This window comes from Vespa mandarinia, chromosome 13 (genome assembly GCF_050613455.1).
Source record: "Vespa mandarinia isolate Hongniang chromosome 13, ASM5061345v1, whole genome shotgun sequence".
Classification (NCBI taxonomy): Eukaryota; Metazoa; Arthropoda; class Insecta; order Hymenoptera; family Vespidae; genus Vespa; species Vespa mandarinia.
Genome location: NC_140822.1, coordinates 996,385 through 1,021,251, shown reverse-complemented (window position 1 = coordinate 1,021,251; position 24,867 = coordinate 996,385). Strand labels below are relative to the sequence as shown.

The 24,867-nt window shown below is 40.8% G+C and overlaps 1 protein-coding gene across 17 annotated transcripts in view; it reads right to left on the bottom strand.

Moving 5' to 3' along the window:
• LOC118444097 (uncharacterized) overlaps positions 1-8,664 on the bottom strand; it is an 89,340-nt gene extending 80,676 nt beyond the window's left edge. For 6 of the 17 annotated variants that reach the window (XR_014982923.1, XR_014982936.1, XR_014982932.1 and 3 more), the window contains exon 1: positions 7,554-8,661. Coding sequence is in view for 2 of the 17 variants with exons in the window: in XM_085661133.1 (XP_085517259.1) it covers positions 7,554-7,962 (409 nt within the window). In the remaining 15 variants the exon portion in view is untranslated. Of the gene's footprint in view, positions 1-7,553 lie in introns of all 17 variants that reach the window. The other 11 variants (XR_014982924.1, XR_014982929.1, XR_014982928.1 and 8 more) reach the window with 4 other exon arrangements.
• Positions 8,665-24,867: the final 16,203 nt, after the last annotated feature.

Genomic DNA, 24,867 nt, shown 5'->3' with positions numbered 1-24,867 from the left:
GAGAGAGAGAGAGAGAGAGAAAGAGGGAGAGAGAAAGCGTACAATAGAGCCGTCGAGGCGATGGAAAGAATACGATAGGTGCAGATAAGGTCGTAGCAAGGTGGAACCGCGGATCGACTTTTTCTCTTTCTCTCTTCTTACTTTTCTCAACCGTCGATTCGTTCTCGAGCGGTTGAATCGGAAGAAGCGACAGCACTATGGCTTTGTTCTTTGGATCTTCGCCACTTGAGATAGCGCGTCAACGGACTTGAATTCTCTCTCTCTCTCTCTCTCTCTCTCTCCCCTCGGTCTCTTGCTCTGTCTCTTTTGTTAAGATCCTGCCTGTAGGTGCATCCTCTAACAACGCGTACAAGCCTATATACACGAATCGTTAGAACTCTAGATATGGGTATATATGTGTATATATATATATGGCTGTCTATATACGGATTTATATGTATAGTGCATATGCATGCTAAAGGAGTAACCCTTTGCATCTACATACCGTTTGCATCTCCACCAGTTGCAACTGCACGAGGCGATCGAACGCTAACGCAAAAACGATCAAACCCGATCCTTCGTTCTTTTCGTTCGTTCTTATTCCGGTCCGTGAGAAAAGACCAACATATTTTATCGAGTAATCGTACGACTACCGTGATATTTCACGATACGATCTTACCTAACATGAAAGAGATCTCTCATTGAGGTGGAAAGTAACTCGTCTTAATTATCGCATCGAGAGAAGCGAATAGTAGAGCCGGTAATCACTTTCAATCGGTGCTGTTATCTCGAAATAATCACGAGGTCGTGTACGTATAGCGTCTATATCGAGAATATATACGTTTCGTGAGAGCCCCGTTTAATTCACGGAACGTCAAAGCTCGGTGAGTCTTAATACGTGTATATATCATGAAGCATTGGACTGCTCGAGAGACGTCGTTCTGCGTACAGGCGTATATTTACGTGGGTCGTACGTGTAGCCGGCTCGTTGCCGTTGAAAGGTCTCTCGCGTGTAGCATAGATAGAACGTGTACACGCGTAGTATGCTAAATTCTGAGCATGCATCGCGTAAACGTTGCGGTCCGTCGAGCGACGTCGGCGACGGCATGCAGGAGGCCGCACGGCTATCTGCTATGTAGATACCAAACATATTCCATCGGACGGTACATTGATGTATGACCAAAGTCACACCAGAAAGAGAGAGAGGGGGAGAGAGAGACATGGAGAAAAGGTCGAGCATGCTAATCGTGAGGTAAAACGACTCGTATCACTCTCTCTCTCTCTCTCTCTCTTCGAAACTACGGAGCGGTAGACATTGTCAGGATTAAAAATAATTCTCGTTGATAGAAATGAAAGGAAGGTAGAAAGACGCATTCAATATTATCTCGCGGACGGGACATATGCACCTACTTCTCTTTTACGCGTACGTCAGAGAGCAATTTTCCAGAGTATGGAAAAAAGTTATCTTTCTACGTACGAGGCAATCTTTTTTTCTTTTTTTCTTTTTTACGAGAACAAGCGAATAATCAGCGATATTAACTCCTGGAATATATTCTCTTCCGCAATATCCTTAAATGGTCATACTAGCGTGCGTTAAAGCTCGCTGAGAGATAACAAGAAGATCCTAGTACAAATGGAGAAAACTTTGAAAATTGTTACTGCCAAGAGTAGCACATGCGAGCAATCAGAATAAAGTTCGCGTAGGAGTTCGAATCGTGGGAGTGACGCAAATCGGCGGACACATAAAATTCTCTTGGATCACCGAGAGCAGCATTCTAATTTGGTTCTTCTCTCGTAACGACCGTGAACGAGCCGATAACGAGGACGGGCTTGTGTAACGATCCGATCCAGAAAAACGGATAACGTTTTGAGAGTAGTCGAATGGTGGAAGAAGAAAAAGAGGAAAGAAGTTGAGGAATGAAAGGAATCTTTGGTGCGAGGCAAAGATCGAATCGGTCGATCGACTTCACCGTCGATGAGCATCGACGCATCGGCAACGATCGTGACTTTTGCACGCTCCAGTGGACCTCGATGATCGCGCGTACCTAGCGCAAGAAGACCAAACCAAGATCGTACGTTCCATTCTCCTTCCTCGCCATCCTATCTCGTACTGCCGACAGTTATGCCCTCAGGCTTCTACAGAGGAGAAGGGTATCTCGAAAACGTCCTAGGATTCTCTTTACATCGTCTTACGAACAACGACGACGACGTGTTCGAAGATAAGTCTCTGACTTCCAACATTCTCTTTCTTCAAGGGTCTTGTATATTCGAGTTCGTACACTTAATAACCATAATAGAACTCTAGAGTACCCTCTCTTCTCGTGTGTTTCAAAAAACAAAAAAAAAAAAAAAAACAAAAAAAAAGAACTCTCGATGGACGTGAGACGGAGATATAATATGTACGTACTTAAATGTATAGGTTTCACAATACCGAAGAACACTTGCGTTTGTGAGAACGACGAGACTAGTGCGATGTAACGCTTTATTCGTAGCAAAACGAGCGTTGAAAATACCTTTCGCCTCTTTGTATCGAGCTCTTGGCCCCGCAGCCACTTGACGCTCATAGCAAGCCGCGATATTACTGCGACGTTGAAAGTTCCGTCGAATGTGAGATTAATGAGTCGACAGAAAGCCGGTAAACGTGCTTCATTATATGCTTTAATTGCACGGCTTTTGCTTGTTCGAAATATAAATCGGTTGACCTGCGTTATCGAGGGTCCTACGTTTGCCAGGATGTAATTTTATGCCAAATCTGCTGAATTCGGATTAGTTTCCATTGATCTCGAATTTGTCGATCCCACCGACTCAACTCTGTCTATTTCAGAGATTTCTACGTTGTCTATCTCTTTGATATACCTTTCTTCGAAATCTGTTGATCCGAAATGCCGCCTTTATTTATCGAATTGAAAAAATGGAACGTACAAGTGTTCCCGCATACGATCATTAAAATTCATACGCACGTTTTAATCACTATAGCGAATGTAATGGTAGACGTAACTCTGAAATCCCTCTCTGCATGCACTGGAAAAGGCATCGAGGCAAAGTGAAAGGGGAAGGAAATCGAAAAAGAAAGGGGGAAAAACGGGTCAGCGATTCCCTTTATCGGAACGTTACTCCTCCTTCGCTTTGGAGTTTTATCATCATCGTACTTGTATGTAAATACGCATGTCCGCGTGTGAGTCTATAGCTGAGAGAGTTCGGAACACAGCACGTATGACACGAACGAACAGAGGCACTTATATTCGCGAGCTAACCGCAGAAACTCGTGGTACGCGAGCGCGAATACAGTCACCGTGACTCGCTTCGACTAATTAAACGATATTTAAGCGAGCGGAAGGCAGAGGGGCATTGAAACGTAACGACCGACTGCGATTCATGCAAATTCAACGACTTCCGAGCCAAGCGTTTCTATCCTTCTCTTCCTCCCTTTTCTCCCTTCCCCTTATCTCTCCCTCTGGACCTTTTCCCTTTCCCTTTCTCTCTATCTCGGAAGGTGGCCTTTCGAAATCCCTTTGATTCGTGCGAATGAAATTGCCATAAATGACTTTCTCTCTACACTAAGACTCTTCGTCGGTACTTCATTCGACGGAGGAGTACTAGCGGAAATAGCATTAGACTCGATGAAATATTGGGAACAATTTTGAAAGATTCGTTTTTGCTCGAACTAAGATAATCGAAAGTTTTACTTCCTCGTTAGCAACCGGACGAAATTAAAGGAACGTCGCCGAGAGATACTTTCAAACTCGGAGCAATACTCGGATTCGGAGCAATATCGGACGATTATGGTGGTCCAAGGATGCTGAGGGAAGAAAAAAGGAAAAAAAAGAGGAGAAAGAAGAAAAAAGTTAGAGACGGACATTTCTCGAGGAATAGCCTACCAGAGAAGTTGTGACCATACGACCGTGAGAAAAAAAATTACATCGCTTGTCGAGAGCAAAAACTTGCTGCAGCTGCACGTTAGACGCAATCCAGACACACGTGCACCAATCGTAAATCGCACCTTTCCTACGTAAAGAAGTTTTCTGGTCGGAAAATGTGAATTTCGCTTTGTGACGTCTTTCAATGTACGTACTTCTTCCTTTTCTCTCCCACTCTCTCTCTCCCTCTCTCTCTCTCCCTCTCTCTCTCTCTCTCTAAGGAGAAACTGTCGCGATACAAGTTTCACGAGGAGGAAAGTTTAGCATGGCCCGTTTCTAACTACGGGTATATCCTTAGTTAGGAACCCGAACACACGGGTGGTATGTGCACGGCAAGACAATGCATCACCCTTTTCCACCTCTCTTTCTCTCTCTCTCTCTCTCTCTCTCTCTCTTTGTCACGGTTATAGGGATCTGAAATAGGCAGTAATTTGGTTTCGCTACGAACGAGTATGAGAGAGAGAGAGAAAGAGAGAAAGAAGGCAAAGCTATACTCCAAGGAAAGTAGTAGTAGGAGGAAGCGGGCGTGCGTCTGCACAGCAAAGAGTTTACAGCGTTCATAAATTTCCTTTGACGCGGAAAGATCGACGATGCGTGACGTCGATAGATTCCAAATCTATCTCGCATCCCAACCTCCTTTTTTAATACTTTTATTATTATCTTGCCGAAAATATTATGAAGATTCTTTGACATTTGATTTAATCATACTTTTACTAGATAATAATTAACATGAAATTGTATCGATTGTCTCCGTTTTTTAATGTAATTGACCTAATAATTCTAGATTTTATTTCTATAAACTAGATTCGAGGGGTCTTCTAAAAATAGAACCCTCAGGTGAGGGATGCTGCAATGTCACGTGTGATGATCTAGAAAGGGCCAATGCACGATGAACAAGGTATTCTTTGAGATCGAAATATAGCCGGGGTAAGCTTTGTCCGTGTGAACCAAAGTCGACCACCCTCTTTCTCTTTCTCTCGTTCCTTCTTTCTTTCTTTAGGCATGCCATTGCGATGCTATTCACGCGCGTGCACTTCGACGGACAAGATATTTCGTCAGAGAACACGCTTTATTCTCATCGACGACTATCATATATATATATATATATATATATATATATATATATATATATACGCTGTACAGGATTCGATAAATTGTACGAGCTGTCTTATATCGACGACAAAACGTTTCGTAGAACGTGTCGCACTGGATCTGACAGGTCTCTTAGTTCGAAAAGAACGCGTTAGTTACGGATGGCTGAATACTAAATATACATTTTTTGATATCATTAATTATTTGAGTGAGTTCAGACTTGATAAAAATAGAGCGTCATTCCATTATTTAAAATATCATAATTGCATTTACAATTATTTAAGAATCTCTTTTCGCCACAACAGCAACGAATTTACTTTCACCGCAAGTTCCGAGAAGGAAAACCGCATTGTCTCTTTAAGCGGTCAATCGATAGACCCCCGACTCAATAGCTTTGGTGCGAAAGAAAAAGGAAAAAGAAACTCGAGCCAATTTATCTTCTTAACACGTCCTTTAATCAGATTTAGCCTTCCCTAAATACACTCCTCCCTCGATAAAGGAACCGAGTCATTGTTGTGGTGGTTACCTCGAAAGAATAGCGTGCGAGTGGACATACAACGCACAGTTATCGACGATATAGAGGGTATATAGGATACTCGGCTGGCTCGTCGTTAACGTTCGCTCCAGAGGACAGTGCGAGAGAAGCGGAAGAGCTACATAACAGGAAGAGGGAGGTCGACGCGAAGGAGAGAGAATAGATACGAGCTTCCTACGAGGGAGGAAAAGATTTATGATGCTCGTGCGTCAGCCAGCACGTCTCAATTTCGGGATGCCGCGAGTCAGGAGCCGTACTCGGTTCTCTCTCTCTCTCTCTCTCTCTCTCTCTCTCTCTCTCTCTCTCTCTCTTTTTTCCCTTTGTTGTCCTACGGGGAGATGAGAGAAAAGGAGAGAAAAGAGAAAGAGGGTGAGAGGATAGTACGGCGATAAGAGGAGCGGGCAACAAAAAAACTCGCTGAGATAGGGGTTGGTGCGGGCGAGAAGAAAGAACACGGAAGCCGTCGAACCGAGCAACGTGCGCGAGCTCTGCGAACTTTCTTCCCTTTTTTTAGCACATCGTTCCTCGCACACCTTGGATTACGTCGAAGTAAATGCTTGGCCGCTTCTATTAACCCTTTTCTTTTTACTCCCATTTTTCACCACATTCACCTACGGCTTCTTCATGGCAAGAGTTTATCAAAACTCGTTAATATCGAAATGAACTTTTCATTGGATAATGTGAAAGCTGCCCATAGAACTCTGGTTATTAGTTATACGAAAATAGAAAGTTGTACGAAACTATATTTGTAAATCGTTTGATTTCGTTTTCATTTCAGATCTAGAAATTCGAGTCGTCCGGCTTTTTCGCAAAAAAGTTTTCCTTCGTCTCAAACATAGCTCAACTTTTACTATGTACTCTGATAAGATTTTATCGAAAGTGGAAATAAAAGGAAGAAATTAAATCTCTCAGCGGTTTCCACAGGAAAAATAACGCACGGTTGAAGATACATCTATGGCTCGTAAATTCCGTCAGTGGAGTTCGAGTTTCACGACGATTTCTCTCTTTCTTTTACTCTACTCCGAGGATCCGTCCTAAGTAAACACGCGTCTCTCCTTTGTTTCAAGCTCGACGGGTTACAAAAAGAAGTCGTTGTCTTTCTACCAAAGGCACATTATTTTTCCTCACCGTACAAATTTTCCCGCGATAAGCCAGAGGGTAGAGAAAGATAAAGAGAGAGAGAGAGAGAGAGAGAGAGAGAGAGAGAGAGAGAGAGGGAGGGAGGGAGGGAGGGAGAGAGAGAGAGAGAAAAAAAAGTCATCGATTAGTTGCAGTCGCCGGACAGAAAGCAAGGATCGCGAGGAGCCGATAAAACGGAGCGACTATTAACGCCGGAAATTGCGGAGAATCGTCGATTATTCCGTCGGCAGAGAAAACGCCAACGAATTCGAAAGTTCACGATGTGATCCTCGCCGTGCTTGCCGAGAGGACAATTTTAATATGACTTTTATGAAACGTTCTCGCTCTTATTTTACTTTGAATAACACGGAACGCGATATCGTTTCCAGTTTGAAATTTTCCGCGTGAAAGCTATCCGGAAATATTCTCTAGAATTATTCGCATTCCGTTCTTAGGACTTTCGCGAAGCAATCACGAGTTCCTTTTACATAACACAAAGGAGAGATTCGCCTACACGTTTGCCCTTTTCTATTTAAAAAATTGCCAATATGTACGATCGATTCTTTCTTACATAGCGAAACGACAAAGGAAGTAATCTTTCGAGATCGAAATTTACGCTGTTTCCAGAGCTCTTTGTTCGCAAAAATCGAAGACGCTATCTTCTCACAGATTGTATTGTTGTACTTTGCGAGATAAGGTACTTTTTTCTCTCTTGAATAGAAACTTTCGATGTATAAAATTGTTAAGATCGCTCGACAAAGGACACATTTTTATTTGCAACAGTTGCAGAATATTGTCCTCTTTAGTAGCGACAATTAGTACTCTATCTTCTTCGATTCTGAGAAATGAAAGAGAAACGAATTGGTTCAGGTGGCATCGTCCGTTAGACTAAAGAGGAAGAGGAAACGCACCTGGTGGACAATTGCACTCGGTGACGTCGCGTTTGATCCTGAAGAGTGCCGCCGAGGCAGCACTCGCGGGTGCGAGCCTGTGTTGCTCAAATTCTTCGCGCAGCTCCCTCCTAAGCCTCTGCACGAGGACATCCGGCGTCTCCTGGATCCTGCATCGGGCCTCCAGACTCCCGATTCTCGATTCCAAGCGCATCTCGCGATACGTCAGTATCCCTGACACAGCGAGACTCGCGAGACAGAGGGCGCACATCATCCAATTTATACAGGACTCCTTACGGAAGTTCATCGTCATCGTCGGGACGATCGGCGTCGACGTGATAATGTCGTCGTTCGCACGATTACGTTCCTTCTTTTCCCTGGGCGCGTTCGGCAAAGAGGACCACTCGGTGACAAGTCCCGAGGACTCCATCTTCTCCACCTCCTCAAGATTCTCCACCGATTCGAAGACTTCAGGCGCGCCTCATAATCGACTTCCAATCGATCTTTCCCTTTACGAGCGATTCCACGCCGGCATTGTCCGGTTGGAAGCACGCAGCATGCTTTTCCTAGCGTTACTCGAGGTCTTTTCTTTCTATATGTGCGTATACAAGATATATATCTTTTCCTTCGATCGATCAATCCCACTCGCGTCTAATCGAACGTACGATCGAGTACCTACTCGGATTAACTATCGCGTTACACGTTTCCAACAACAAGTCTCTCCTTTCCTTCAAACTACCAACAAACCGACTAGTATAGCAACTAGGTATAGCAACTCTCCCGCGAAATACAAACTTTCTATCGTGCAAAACGCGCGCGTCCAAGGAACTTTTGTTCTTTTTCGAAATAAGAAGAAATCTCTCTCTCTCTCTCTCTTTCTCTTTCTCTTTCTCTTTCTCTCTTTCTTCCTTGAGGAAAGCTAAAGAGTCACGTTCGGGGAAAAAGTAACTCGGGAATGGCGCGAATACGAAGCTCACGGTATGGCATTCGCAGTACGACTGGATGTGGTGGGGCGACGCTCCGTTGAGGGCCGAGGGTTCGTCGGTTCGCGCGCGCTCGCCTTCGCTCGGCCGTCTTCGTGGTCTCTAGCCACCGACTCATCCACCGCCGACCGGCGGCGGACGCGCGTGGAGGACGATCGCTCGACCTAACGTCCACTTCCATTCGCACTGATTCGCCCCCACTGCCCCCCACCATACACGTTCTCAGACCCCACCACCTTCATGCCGCCTCCACACGTTCGTTCTCTCTCTCTCTCTCTCTCTTTCTCTTTCTTGCACCACCATCAGACACAAGCATTGCCACAGCCACCGCTCTCGAGGCTCCTTTTTTCCTCCTTGCCCGTTTTTTCCTCGCTGCCCATTATCCACTCGGATTACACGGTTGTGAGCACGAACAGGACTCCGAAACTTCTGCGTCGCGATCTTCAAAACTCGAAAGGGCTACGTATTCGACCGGTTGTCGCAAGAGAGAGAAAGAGAGAGAGAGAGAGAAAGGAAACGGGATGTTCGATAGGCTCGTGTCGAGTGTCGCCAAGTTTTACGTTCACTGTCGGCCATCGAAACTCCGACAAATTGAGCGGTCCGTCCAGCGTGACAGCTTAATTCCTGACCGGCATCCTTCGCGACTATCAATTAGTAGATCGCCGCTTGTCGATTCGAACGAACCTCTCTTCCGCCTACCTACGAAAGGGGAATTTTAATAGGAGAACTCAACGCTAACACACATCGCTAGGGGTGTCCCTAAGTGTACGCACAAACACGTTTACGAAGGACTTCATAATCGACTGAGATCGATCGATCGAATCGAAATACTAGCTCGACGGATATATGCACGCGTGCTTTCTCTCTCTCTCTCTCTCTCTCTCTCTCTCTCTTTCTCTCTTTCTCTCTCTGTACATCGGCGACCCCTCTTTGCTACCGCCCAATCGCCGACGGAGGAAGCGATTATGGACTACATCCTGGAACGTATCTACACCGTATGAACGTATGTACGTATGTTGTACGTTCGATGCGATGCTGAATCGACCGTCCTGACATCCTCGTGATGTCCACCGTAGAGAGAAAACCATAGGGGGGCTGATAGGAAGCTGGACGATCATGGGAAATCGATTGGAAATTTAATTTTCTTAGTCTTTTAACGTATCCTTGTTTTTCAATGAGTCTCGATAATGACAGGAGAAAGAAGTGAATCTTAATTATCATAAATGATTTCAGAGAGATCGATGAATATGCAATTTAACGTCAGTCAAATCTGAAGCATTCTACCTTAGTTAGAAAACAGCTGAGACAGCTGTGCAATCAAAACTTATCGACTCATACTCCTATTCTGTATACCAGTTAAAAAAAAACTTTAACATCCATTAATAGCTTCGTGCACGTGCCAACGATGAACGTCGGACATAGTTTTCCAGTCGGCCAAGTGGAAGTCGAACTTGTCCATTCCTCATTTTGGTCTGTTCACTAAGATCATCTTACTTTCAATATCCTTTTTTAAAAGATCGAACGTCATACTATGCAGGATTATTCTCTGTAATCGAATTAAGGCTATATCCAGTATGATATTCGATCGGATCGAAAAGAGAAACTTGTGGGAAAGAATACTCCAGGCATTATTGGAAAAGTAATCCGTATTTGTTCTCATCCATCAGAACTGATATGATGTTACAGCTGGATATATGAAAAAAAAAGAAACAAAACAAAAAGAAAAAAAAAAATCAGAAGAAAAAAAATCGCAAGAAAGAATCTGAAATAAAACTCATAGCAGAAAATCAACACTATTTTACGTATAGGTTTTCGCTCTCTTCTAATTTCATTCGTACAATCAATTTCCCACGGAAAAAGAGAGACAGATGTATATACAATAGGAAGCTATTTACATAGGCACTGACACGTAACGATGTTCCACGCATTTGTCGATTGAACGCGTTTAAAACGAGAAGAGAGACATATTGTGGCATAAAGATTACGATATCGATAAACGTAGAAAGAATGTATCTACTAGCTCATTATCATTGGCGCATAGATACATTGCTATAAGTTATAAAATGCTAAGTTGGGAAAAGAGAAAGCGAGCGGGTAAACGTTCCTTTGACACTTGGAAATGGAAAACATTTTGTAGTTGGGCTCTTTTGGAGACGCACGCGTCGCATTCCAATCCGCTGTCGTCCCAAATTCCCTCGAATCGTTTCGTAGAACCTATCTCCTTGCCTTTTCTCGGTCAAACTGATATTTGTCGATTGAGAAGAAAAAAGTAGAGGTTAAGGACAGAGAAGTGATATTTTTCATTTCGTTTCGTTCGCTCTTTCAAAAGGGCTTCTTTCTTTATCTCTCAGCGTGACCGCGTCCACTTAAGAACTTACACGGACGAATCACCGAAATTTACTGTCTTTTAGCACGCATATCGTGGATTTTAAGAGCGGTGAAATGTTTCATAAATTTCACTCACCTCGCCGCTGAGATAAGCGTAATGTTTTTTGGAAAAGTGATCGGTAAGAGTAAGCTTTTCGATTCGAATTGCGTCCTTAGATATTTTTTATAATTTTCACCTATTCCATCGATTTATACGATCTTCGTGGGAAGTCCTCGTTTCTCAGGCAAACGGAATTTCATAAAGAACAAGAAATAGAAATATAACCCATTCGATGGTACATTTCGATGTTCAATATTTCTCAAATTGCGTCTCATATGAAATACCCATCTTCATAAAAGCAAGTGAAATGGGAGAACCTTATGAGACACTCGTTCGAATCCATAATGTCAAAGTATTTATTAAAATTTAATTGTGAAAGGAATAAGAAATGAACGTTGAGAGCCACGGTGATGCGATCGTGTATCGAGGGGTGAAGTTTCTATCGTTGTGGTTAAAAAGTCATCACGGCCGATGCCCTCTTCACGGCACGTTGGTCATCGTTGGGGTGCGGTAGGAGTCGCATTATGTCGCGTTTCCGCCAGGAAACAGGCGCAGTCGGGACATCGACAGTCTCCACCTCATTTCCGAGCCACTCCGAGCTAGGATCCGTGTTCTATGGACCGCGTAGGCGAATCTCCAAGAAACTAACCACGATACAAATCCTTTTTCTTCCTTCCGCTCGAGATGTAATCTGCGGAAATCATCTCCAACCAGTTTCATACAAGTTATTGCACTTTATTTTTCTTGCCACTTCTGTCAGTAATTATACGTTGACTTAAGCTTTCTTTTTCAATGATAACCTTGACGCGTTAAGGAAGTTGTCATTTAATCGTACAACTTTGTTATCATTCTGCTTCATTGAAAGATTTTTTCTCCTGAATCCTTTATTTCCAATCGTACCTGCATACATGTCGTTTCATTACTTTTTTCTATAAACTCGTAGCAAAATACATACATAAGTATCAATCAAACAGATCGTGTAATGTTTTCAACCCTTTAGCTTTCAACTCGTTACACGTTTATTTGTCAGTTTATAAAGACTCAACGTTTGGCCGACTCCTCCGCGAATGGGTCGATCGATCGTAGCTAAATTCCGCATTAAGGTGTTCTCCCTCTCGCATTTATTCCGTCCGCAACTATTTCAAGAGATGTTTAATGAGATTTCATATATGAAGGTTCACGCTAAAGAAAGTCTAACCAATTTAGACGAACCCAATTGATTTAATTTCGATGCGAAAAATGATGATTCCAATTCGAACGCCAAACACATCTCCGAAATAACGAATGTGCATACTTAATCTTTGTTCCCATTAACTATTTTGACGTACGACTCATACTGCGGAAACGATAACAGACAACCCGACGTCGATTCTATTTCGAGAAAATCGATCTAAAACGTGGAAAATCAAATAAACTCTCACAGTATGTTTGTACGGAAGGCAAGCTGGCGTTGTATGTAAAAATGTGTTGTCGCAAAAAAAAAAAGCAAATACAAAAAAAGAAAATAAAAATGAATGAAATATAAATGCGTTGGGACAGTGTAAAGAGAATTATCATCGGAAATACCGAATTCCGGCATCAGCAGTTGCAACATTTTTCTCGATTACGTCGATGAGATAAATCACGATAGGTGAAAAAAATGAAAAATCGTCGATTTTCCAATAAATCGTGACTTTAACGAATAGATCGATTGGTCCAATCGCTAATTCAAACCTTTACAATTCGTTACGTTTGTTCCTGGTGAGCAAAGATAAAAGGGCTTCGAACTCAAGACAATTATTTCGGGGATTCGAACGATAACGAGCATTGATAGTCTATCGATTTTTTGCTCGAACAAAAAGAAGAGAGAGAGAGAGAGAGAGAGAGATAAAAAAATGAAAGAACGGATAAGAGAGTAAGAGAAGGGTGAAGGGACAAGCGTGGGTCGACGGACACGTTCCACAGCTCTAAAACAGCCTCTCATTTCGGGGGCGAATCGGAATCCAGCCCTGCGAATGTGTCTGCACGTGCAGTCTCTCTCTCTCTCTCTCTCTCTCTCTCTCTCTCGCTCCCTCTCTTTCGTAGGAAAGAGAGAGGGCTGCACGTTTTGCGCGAGGGAGGAGGGCAGTCAATGCGCAGTTTGTATTCCGCTCGGCAGAAAAGACTCGTTCGTTACCGTATACCTCCCGACGCACTCGGCAAAACTCGTCGTCGTCTCTTGCTCTCATACTACTGTCACCCTCTCTTTCTCTCTTGTTTTCTCTCATCGTGAACCAGCTTCCCCTTCTCTAGTCGCACCAAACTCGTGACTTTGTATTCATGACGATATGCCGACGAAAGATATGCGTTCAACGCGACGTATTAATTTTCCATTAATGGAAATCGCAAAACGTTTTCCACACGAATCTCCAGTCATGCTCTTGGAAGAAAGGACCAAGCGATGGCCCCTTTGAATACCACGAAAGAACCATCAGTTGTCTTCAAAACCAAATATTTGTGAGTTGTCATCAATTTGTGGACGGTGATTAATTTCATCAGATTGCAAGTCAACTTTATACTTTTCATTATATATACTTTCATATACTTTTCATTGATGTGGATGTACAGTTTAATAGAACACGATGTATGTGTAATCGTTATTAATTTGGTTTTTAGATTGCCGCATGACAAATCTCGATAGAAATTTTCTCTTTTCTTCGTGAACATAATGGATACCTTTAAGCCTTTCATTATCCTCTATCTTGATGTTATCTTAAGTGCTACCGTAATGACAGTTTCGAAAATATTAACGAGTCATTGTTATCCGCCTACAAAAAGAGCCCCTTTTCAAGTTTATACTACTTATTACTTTGCAAACGCAAGGAAACGATCGAGGGAGGAAAACATGAAAGGAACAGCGTACAGGTGGTAGATGGTAGGGTGGGATAAGGAAAAGGACTGAAAGTTAATGGTCAGTGGCCTTGGTCGCTCCGACTCGATTCCTCGCTCGTACCAAGAACTACGAGAAGCCTCTCGAATAATGGGTCAAGCGAATTTAGAAAGAAGAGAAATCCTTTAAAAGTTTGCACTAAAAATAGAATTCGCGTTTCAATGCTTTACCACGCGAGGCAGGAATTTTTAATGAACTGTATTTCGTGCAAAATCGTTATTTTACTTAACGCCTTAAATAGATATGCTTACGAGTTTTAACTTTGTTTTAAAATGGCGCAAAGTAATTTTACGACCGTCTTCTCTCCTACGCGTATCAATAACCTCTTAATTTTATCCCTCTCTTGAAAGTCAACGAGCCATAAAACGCGAGTGAATATCTCGTGCGTCGTTCTACCAAGGGGATTATGGATCTCAAGACGGGGAGAATGAACGGATTGACAACTTAATATGCTCGAGAAGTAACAAGAGATGCCTGAAGAAGGTTCATGTTGGTCAAAAGGGAAGAAGGAAGAAGAGGAAAAAGAAGAAAGGCAGCGATGACGTTCGAGTTGCAACAGCTGTTGCAAGGAATAACTATGTTATTACATGACGCGAGCCACTTAATCTAGAACGCCTCCCTATATTGCCTTCGTTTCTCGTGACTAGAGAAGGTGTTTAAAGCGGGTGTCTTGCACTTTTCTACCCATATTTTTTCCCAGAAAGATTTTTTCACCACATTCATATCAACACATCTCGAGGATAGTTGAGATAAAAGGAGATCAAAGAAAGAGGAGAAAAAGAGTAGATTTATTTTCTCGCGGGATACTACCAGAGAACGAATGAACGAACGAACGAACGAACGATTGTTTATTTTCGTGCGAACGATATAGTGAAACGATGTCGGCTAATACTGGGGTGACAAGACAAGTGGGTACTTCCCTCTCCGTACGACCGGTCGGATGAAGAAGCAACGAGGGGTCTTGTCACCGTCGCGTTATTGGCTAGACAAGGAGCGTATACCCTCTCTTTCTCTTTATTTCTCTCTTCAGACTTGCCTCCTAGATGGACAGGAGATGAAACTCTGCAAGATGATATACCTCGTAAACCGGTTCGTCTTAAGCTTAAGTAATGACCGAAGATGTAACGATAGGCTCTTACTTGATTTTTACAAGAGGGCAACGATAAAGCAACGAAGTTCTCTTTCTCTTTTTCGCTTTCTCTCTCTTCCCTCTCCCTCCTCTCTCGCTCTCTCTCTCTCTCTCTCTTTTTCTCTCTAGCTGCTATGGTTACTATCGTTGATCGCGTGTCTCTCCGCTTCAGGAATTTATTCTTTCTTGATCGATTTCTTCCGATAAAAGATTCGAGCATATAATTAATTAACGAGACAATTTATATGATTTTAAATATTATGAATGTAAATATGTTTATTTTTTCGATTCCGTTACTCGCCGCCTCTTCATTCTTTCTCTTGAGATTTTCGTTTTGAGAAAAAGTAATGCTATCGTTGACGTACATAACGCAAAGAAAATAAAACGAAATGGTCACGTTTGAAAGACTCGCATAACTTTTCTTTTTCTTTTTTTAAGCTTCGTTTGGAAGGGAAAATAGAAAGAAGAATTTGTCTGATATAAAAAAAAAAGAAAATAATAAAAAAATGAGAGAGAAAGAAAGGTTCTTTGGAGAATCTTGAAGGCTGCTCCAGGCTCGTTTTATCCGCAAACCTTCAAGTAACGGCCTCGGGCAAGAACGCGAAACGTCACTACAGTTGCTTTTGCTTATGCTAGCGTAAGCGTAAGAGTAAGACTAGAAGGAGAACGAAAGAGAATAAAGAGAGGACAACGTATCAACTTATGACAACTCGATGATAGTATCTACTCTTGGAAAGCTTGGTATATGAAAAGGAAGAGAACCCTTATGTGTATTCTTTCGTTGCTTTTAGAGACAGAAAATAAACGAAGAAGACACGAACTACTACGGAAAGAAAAACGAAGAAGGGAACATTGAAAAGTACCTATATCTTCCTATGGGATACACTGGTATTACCGTGCAAGTTTGAGTATTTGGTATTTGGTGAAAGAAAACCAAGGTAGCAAAAGCACCCGATACACTTGGTAAAGGAAACGAAGAGAGTTAAATAAATAGCGAAACGGCGAAGCAGAGAGTCCTCTTACATGGCAGGCAAGAGTCTAAAGAGATGTTGTTGGTGAAGCTTGGTGGGTAGAAACTATTGCTTGAAGAAATTGCGTTTGTTGTCCTGCGATGGGCAGACTTTTTCACTAAGTCGAAGACTTTGTTCGCTATTCGGGTCAAGTGTCATCGAATCACGACAGGGCTACGGTTCTTGCGTAAACATTCGTATGAGGTATCGTGTTTCTTCTTGATGGTAATATCGAGCTGGCCCGCAAAGCAATGATCATCGCCTCATAGCGTATCAAAGAGATCCTTTAAATTCTTTCGAAAGAGAGAGAGAGAGAGAGAGAGAGAGAGAGAGAGAGAGAGAGAGAGAGAGAAAGAGAAGGAGAGAAAGAGGTAGAGAGAAAGAAAGAGAGACCACACGAGCTGCCACTTGAGAGGAATCACGGTATTCGCTTGATCCTTCTTCTTCTTTCTTTTTCTTTTCTTTGTACTCTCGTGTTTGGGATCGAAGGCCACTCGTATCACCATCTCTCGGCCGATCAACGCGATTTTCTTCTTCCTTTCGCGAGCTCGTCGCTGCTGTCTATTCCATTCTCTCTTTCTCTCTCTCTCTCTCTCTCTATCTCTTTCTCTCTCTTTCTCTCTCTTTCTCTCTCTATCTCTCGTAGCAGCCCCTCCGTCAGCCTCCGGATATCGCTCGGGACAGGGTCTTTGTACCGTAATAGCAGGAAGACGATAATCGCCGTGAATACCACGAATCGTCAGCAATCGACGCGGATGCTTTCCTAAGCCCACACGCGTGTAAGGGAGCTACCTAGATACCAAAGTCTCTCTATCTCTCATTCTCGCGATTTCACTTACTCTCGAGTACCTGTCTGGACCAGTTCGCTCTTCATCAAACTAAATTTCCTCTATATGTTACAGTTATTTTTCTTCTCCATGAACAAACGAGTCGTGCACACGATTACATACGAAAGACTCCTCCCTCTTCCGTTCGCGTGACTCTCTCTCACTCTCTGTCTCTAATAGAATATCCTGCTTCTCTTGCTTTATTAATAATTATATGAGCTCTTACGAGATTATCGCAGCAACTTGACGATTCTTGACGGTAAAAACGTGCGATCATTATACCTCGTGTTAAACGCTCCTTTTACCAACGTCACCATTGTGTCCAAATGAAACAATGGCAAACTACTACTTGCTACTTTTTAGTCGGGCTTTGAACAAAATGAACTAAAGTCAGACGGCATAGTTCAGCTAAAGCTTAGAATAGAAGTCGCTCGTTCGCGTGGTTGACGCACGTTCTCGACTGGTAATAAACGACGCCTTCGCCGTTTTCTGTTATCTTGATTGTGGCATCTGTGTTTTCCACTGACGAGACGGTCCCTGCCGGCATTAGTCACACCAACGCCTCCTTTTTTATAGATCCAAAATTTCAGTCTTTTATCTGTCTTTTAACTAAAAAAAAAAAAAAAAAAAAAAAAAACAAACAGAAAAGAAAAAAGAGAAGAAAAAAGAGGAAAGAAAAAAGAAAAAAGAAAAATTAGAAAAAATCTTCTCTGATTAATGCAAAAATTCTCGATGTCGTTTAGCGAGTTCGAGGAAAGTTTGCGGCGAGGCTTGACGTAGAAAAGAAGAAAACTTTTGCATGTCTTTTGAGACTTTGAAAGTACACGAGTTCCACGGTAAGCCGACGTCGTAAAATGCTAAGACGAAGAAAAGTCGTGAAAATTTTCTCGTGGAAATCCGCTTACGATCGACTGATAATTAATTTCCATAGGAATGAGAGAGGTAAAATCTTGTAGAAACAAAAATGCATTATATATAGGCGAGTATCGACTCGTACGTAAGAAGGGTACGCATATCTGCTTTGAAGCTGGACTTTTCGCTTCGTCTGCCAATCTTCCTCCAGCATTATGGTCTACGCCATTCCTCCTTTCCTCACCTCCGTGAGTGCTATTAAAAGGGAACTACATACTCTGGCACTCTCTCGTGGAACTGATGCGTTGCAACGGGAGCCACGACGCTTTAAGTGGGTGGTACAGACGGCTCCGAACGAGTACTTTGTGCAAGCATGTTGGAATTGGTTGAAGCCCATTATGTATACGACTATGTAAAATGATATACATTTATTTACATGTACACGTAAATATGATATAATATAACTGAGCTCTAACATCGTTGTCGCGTGTATTTCCATAATTTGTAAAGATATTCTAAATTTGTATACAAAAAAGAAAAAAAAAAAAACAAGAAAAATGAGTCCCTAATTTCATAATATACAGAGGTTGATACATAGAGGAATTGTTTCTACGAAGAAAAAACGTCAAACCTGCTTCTCTCTGACAGGTCGACAGCGCTACAACAGACCGGTCCCAACAGGTTTTGGTCTACAACTCTGTGGAAAATGTGCTGTGACCTAGATTCCAGGATTTACAGACTTGGAACCATAGATCCTATGACTCGATGGCCTTCGAATCGAATGAAAGAAGAATCGTCGATTCCCTTATGCAATAGAAATTATGGATATAAGGAAATCTTACAAGTACGACAAATGGTACGAGTCTTTACTAGTATCAGAGAAAAGCAATGGGGAGAGCGTCGAAAGAATCTGTGTCTATGTCTTTACAGCCGTAGTAATGCCGCATGACATCACGCTCTTAATTACCTCGCCTCTTTTTTTCTATTGCTTTAACCGAAGCCGTCTAAACACGGCTGCCCACGTTATCGCTCGTTCATTCAACGCTCGAAAATTTTCTAAACTGTTTGCTCAATCATTGCTTTCATTCTCTTATCGAGTTAGACTATCGAACAATCGGTAAAACATATACACGTTTTATCTGAGGAATGTTTCAGAGATCGATATTGTAAGATTTGTTACCGTACTCCCAAAGCACCAGAGTAATTTCTTTTCTAGCCGGGATTGTTCACGGATATTCACAATAGGTAGGAAAAATCCAGGACGACATCGAATCGTGTCACGTATCGAACGCGTTATATCCCGAACGCTTAGATATATACTCGTAATATATTTGTGGTTTTAAAGGGTACACACAAAGGGGATAGCACGTCGATGCTACGTTCAATTCTAGAATCGAGAGGGTGGCTGTGACAGTAGCGATAGCTATAACAAGTATAGTATATACGCGAGAGAACGGATTTCGTCGCGGTTTTCAAACTACGAAATATTTCACGTCTTCGCGGCGTCAGCATCTTTCCGCGTGCATTCTCCCCTTCAAGATTTAAGGCTCTTTTAAAGGATATATTAACGATAATGCCGTGTGTCAGCAGAGAAGATCGTGATTTATACCGACAGCATCGGCAGCGAGTTTATCCGAAGAATAAGTGCGCGAGTCTTCGACATTACGAAGGAGAGAAAGAGAGAACGGAGGAAAGATTAGTGGATAGTACAGGACATACCGATCAGCAATAAGACGATCATGCACAACAAATACATAGCACACGTAGATACTGCATGTGGGATCAATGAAACGTATGCTTACGCGTGGGATCATGCTTGGAGTTCCATGCCGCGTGTTTGTAGGGCGTGTACGTGCTCGTGGCTAAAGGACACAAGAAAACAAGAGAGACAGAGAGAGAGAGAGAGAGAGAGAGAGAGAGAGAGAGAGAGAGGAAACAAGGGAGTGATGACGTTTACCGGTCGCATCCAGTTACAAGTCCCTTAGGTAATGGTGCGTACGTTATTCAATACCCTACACTCAGCTAGTAGGTACCTACTTATCACTATGTACATAGCAGTATACGTGGAGTATGGAATTTCTCAGGAAAGGTAACGCACCATGGACATTAATGTGCTAACAAAATCGTCGACGTTACGTACGTCTCCTTTCTTTTTCTCTCTTTCTCTTTCTCTCTCTCTCTCTTTTTCTTTATCCTTTTCTTTCTCCCTTCAACATTTCGTTAAATTCCAGACATTGCCGCTTCCCGGCTAATTTTCCAAACGAGAATTCCCATTTACAGGTTGAACGGAACGCGAGAGAGGATTCCACAACGAGTTCCTACGAGGAAAATTCGAAATCGCTACACCAAAAGCGAGAATAATGCGCGACTGAGCGAATTTATATCAAGCGGACTCTGCAACTCGAGCGAATCCCACAATGCTTTTCATTGGACGACTATCCTTCTCTTCTCGTCTCTCCAGAAATTTCTTCTCCTCAGTCTCCCGTTACCCTATTGTTTCTGGTCTATTCCTTTGAAATAGCGCACATTTCCTACGATCATTCTCAATGAAGCAACTTTTGTTAATTAGATACGCTTTTGGACCATTAACAAAGCTACATTAAATAACTGGATCGCGTTAACTTACTCGGGAAATGTTTTCAAAAGCACGTTGAGTCCAATACTTTCAATATACATTTGCAATATGTACATATATATCTATGATTATATATACATATATAAAGTTAGTTTTATTGATACATGTATGTGGATGTACTTGAATATTTTCGTAATTGGGATATATAGTTGAACTATTTCAATGTTTCATGAAATACTTGAAAAATATTTTCACCAACAATATCAAACAAGCTAATCCAAAAACTGATGTAACTTTGATAGAAAATAATTTGTGTATAGCCTGTTAGATTAGAAAGTTTTAGGTCTGTAAACGTGTGATATAGAAATGTCACTGAAAAACCAACTTATATATATATATATACGAGCCTTTAATGTATATAACGCGTGTTCATAAATTTTTAATTCTATATTTTTCGGTGAATATACGGGAATCATTTTCCAATCGATCGATACTTATCCTACGAGATAAAACGAGACAAGGAGACAGTCGAATTTGGATTTGGCTAAAGAGATTTTTCTAATAGCTAAAATGGTGCTTAGGCGAATTCGATTTTCAAGATTCGATCTAAAGTGGAATTCTTTCTGGATTTTCTAGTGGATTCAGCGAACTTACTGATATCGTTTCGTTGCAATCCGTCTCGTTATAAGATTTTCTTCTGGAGCGTGGTTTGCTCCAAGGATTTCGATATTAAAAAGTTTTTTCTTTTTTCTAGGATAAGAAAGAGAAAGGTTTACCAAGCATCGTTCCAATTTTTCTTATCACAAATGCAGCTTTCGTCGAACACGTTTATACGTTTTCCAACGAGAATATAATTCAAGAATACGATTCTTTGGTCACGTCCACGACCTACATTCGCATGTGACGAAACAGCACTTTCCGAAGTTGAACGGCTAATTCAAAATCGAAACTTTTATTATACAAAATCGATCCTCTTGGAAAAAATTCGAAAAGCTTTTGAATAATGTATAATATCGATTTATCTTCCAACAAACGCTATTTTTTACGTAAATATCTATACGAATAAGAAAGATGGTACAAAAGTAAATGATAAACGAGAGATACAATCGGTGAGAAATACATCGCAGAGATGCCATCGATACAGATCTTCCACAATTCTTTAAGTTTCTCCTCCTCTTTTTTTTTTGTCAATCAAAAAAGAAAAAATCGATGCCGAGGAACGGATTGTTTACTAGGGAAGGTAGTTTTTGTAGAACGCAATGATTGTCATGCTACCGAAGCAAAAGCTCCTCGAGTGGTAGAGAAAGTGCGTCGCTAAAAGCACAGTTTCATACGTTTGTCTTTGTTGCGCGACAAGAAGAATGGGATTATTATTTCGCAAGCTATGCAGTACCATCGCAGCCCTCGTCATATCCCTCTCTCTCTCTCCTTTTCTCTTTCCTCGTTTCACGTCGCCTTCACTGTTACGGCGAAATCATAATAGTGCAGCTTTCATCTCCGGTATTGTGCACGAACAAGGATTATAACGGCGACGGTTGCCACACGGAAAACGCGCTCGACACCTTCGAACTCAGGAAAACCCTCTAGACATTCGGAAACGAGCGTTCTCGTGTTTCATAACTATTTTAATCACTACGTTGCGGTAGATAATCGACCGAAATGGGAATATAGTAAAATTCTGACAAATTCTGACAAATTATAATTCTCTAAACATTAATGGACATAACTTATCAATTATAATAATGAGGTTATCATCAACACGGTTGATAAAAAGTTTCCTCGACAACTCATTGCTCTGAGTTTGCAAATAATGTAATTAATACCCAAACTACCGCACATTTGTGCTAAACTACACAACATAAAACATTAAAACATTAAAAACATATATATATTAAATTATAAAAACATAAAGAATAAAATTACACTTATTTCCTTGGCCAATGATCGATGAAACACACATCTGAAACAAAAAAAAAACAATAAAAGATTAGATCTTTGCGCTATAAATATCAATGTAGTAAAAATATGTGATGCATAAATATAGTAGAAATGGCCACGGTTAATCCCTCGATGATCATCTGAAACAAAGAAAAACTGAATTAGTCATGTAATATTATTATAGAATATTTCAATGAATAAGCAAAGATAACGGCAAGCATAACATGCAAGAATAACATGCAACATGCACTATGCACATCTATTCATGGACGTGCAAGCAGATGCTCTTCATTATCTAATCCCCTGTCTATTATTATTATTTAATACTTCGCGTATCAATAAAAAATTTGTTACTTAATATATAAAATTTTTGACTCTACAGAATAGCATATAAATTAGAAAAAATCACTAAAAATTAATAAAGCTGATATATTAATCTAATATATAACAACGAAAAGCAATTATTTATACGCGTAAAAAGACAAATGAATAAACAAGAAAAACTACTTTAAGACAGAAGAGAATAAAGAAAAAAAGAAAATAAAAATTTTTTTACTTGAATAAATGAATTCTGGAAATAATTAATAAAAGAAGAAACTACGATAAGAGAAGAAATTTTAAAAGACGATTAAAATTTTTCCCTACTTTAGCTAAATTGAAGATTTGTGCATCTTGTTAATCACTTCGATACGCACTTTAAGTGCTAATCGAATTCAAATCGTTAATCAATGACGAGCAAAAGTGACTTCGTGGTAAGAAAGAAAGGAAAGAATTTGTTGAGACTACAAATCATTTTTGAATATATCGAAAATGATTTGTCGTCGATAGTTGCCCTCTTGAGCCACGATTTGTGGGGGCCCCTTCGGCATATAGCCTCTTCTTGTTTCATGACCTACGATGAACCTATTACAACCTAGAATTAACTCTTCGCACATTAAGATTCAATGATTCGATCGAAAGGGAAAAATATACGATACGTTCAAGATTTTACATTTGCTTATTGAAAAACGACCGATTAATCAGGAAAGTGCGAAGAATTAATATACTTAATACTAAGTATCAAACAAGTTCAAAAATCTTTGGAGATTAGAAAATTATTAAATTCACGCAAAATGCAAGGATTTTTAAACTGTTCGATACAGTTGTAATCGCAAGATTACAGATTGACCACAAGAATGGAATATTGAAATTGAATAAATGCATTTTTAAATCTTGTAGACATTCCGTTTAAATCCGGAGACGCGACTTTCCACTCCTGAGTGGAATTTACATCGTGCGTCTTATCCGGTACCTACCTACTTAAAATTAAACACATTCACACAGAAATATATTACCTGCCTACCTAGACCTATATTTAAAAAATAACAAAACATTCGTTCCAACACATGCACTCCACGGTTCTCTCACATACCGCCAGGATGCAAAAGCCTAAACTAGAGAGCATGCCCCGGGGCACCTCCGACACCCTAGCTCAAACGCGTCTAATTATTTACTATTTAGGGTTACGTACCAATTGCTGTAATCGACTGTCACGGCTAATGATTATTGCGAAGATTGACTAAAGCAAAATATACTAATATATACTAGCATATACACATACTAGTAATATAAAAGTATTTCATCCACATAAAAAATATTTTAATTCTATTAGGCAAAACGATAATAAAAATATATTTGTCATATTAGGATTTGTATTAGTTTAAAATTTGTCGCGAAACGATGTACAATCCACCACCTAACACGTGCACACACAGGTGCAAAGTACACCGTGCACAATCACTAACGCAATGACAGTCGCCAATAAGGGGAACTTAAAATTATACCCATACTAATTGTTTCTCACCCATACGAGTAACACCTGGGCATACATATAGATGAGAACGCAGAAAGGATGGGGGGGAGAAACGGGAATTAGTTGATTAGAAGCTGAAAATCCTGATCTAAAAATTGATTAACTTAGCTTAGGTCCTACGGGCTATGAGTCTACCAGTCTCTTTGTTTCTTTAGCAATGACTCTAAAATCAATACTCAATGACTCTACTCGACCTTTTTCTTTTAAAAGCAATGACTCTATAGAGACTTTCCATTTATCAACAAAATTGATTTTATATTTAAATTATTATTACATCAATAAACCTCGGATGACCGCTTCCTACAAATGTTTACTTTAATTACTGAAAATCATACTTTCTCACTTGTAGTCCACGATCTATCCGTCGCGAATGCCTTCTTGTCTATTTTATATATATATATGTGTGTTTATACTATTTAATACTATTTAAATATATATATATATATACATATATATTTAATTACTTTGTAAATCATGTCAATCATTCGACCTCTAATCTCATCTATAAAATGCACGTGAGATTACGTGCTACAAATTATTGATATTGCAAAATTAGAATGGACAAGAAGACCCTATCCTGAGCTAATAAAAATAAGCATGCACAATAGATAAATAATGAAAGACATGCAGGAAGAAAAACGTACCACTCGAGAGTAAATCCACAGTAGGAATTACTCACGGTCATGCTCGTCACGAATTTATTTAAAAAATTACAACCAGTGACCCGTGTCGATTCGGACCTTTCGTCCTCGACATGATGGGTACCAGAGGAACTTTAATTTCTTCACTCACTACTTATGAAGTTCTGCGATGGCTCCAAAACACTCGTACTC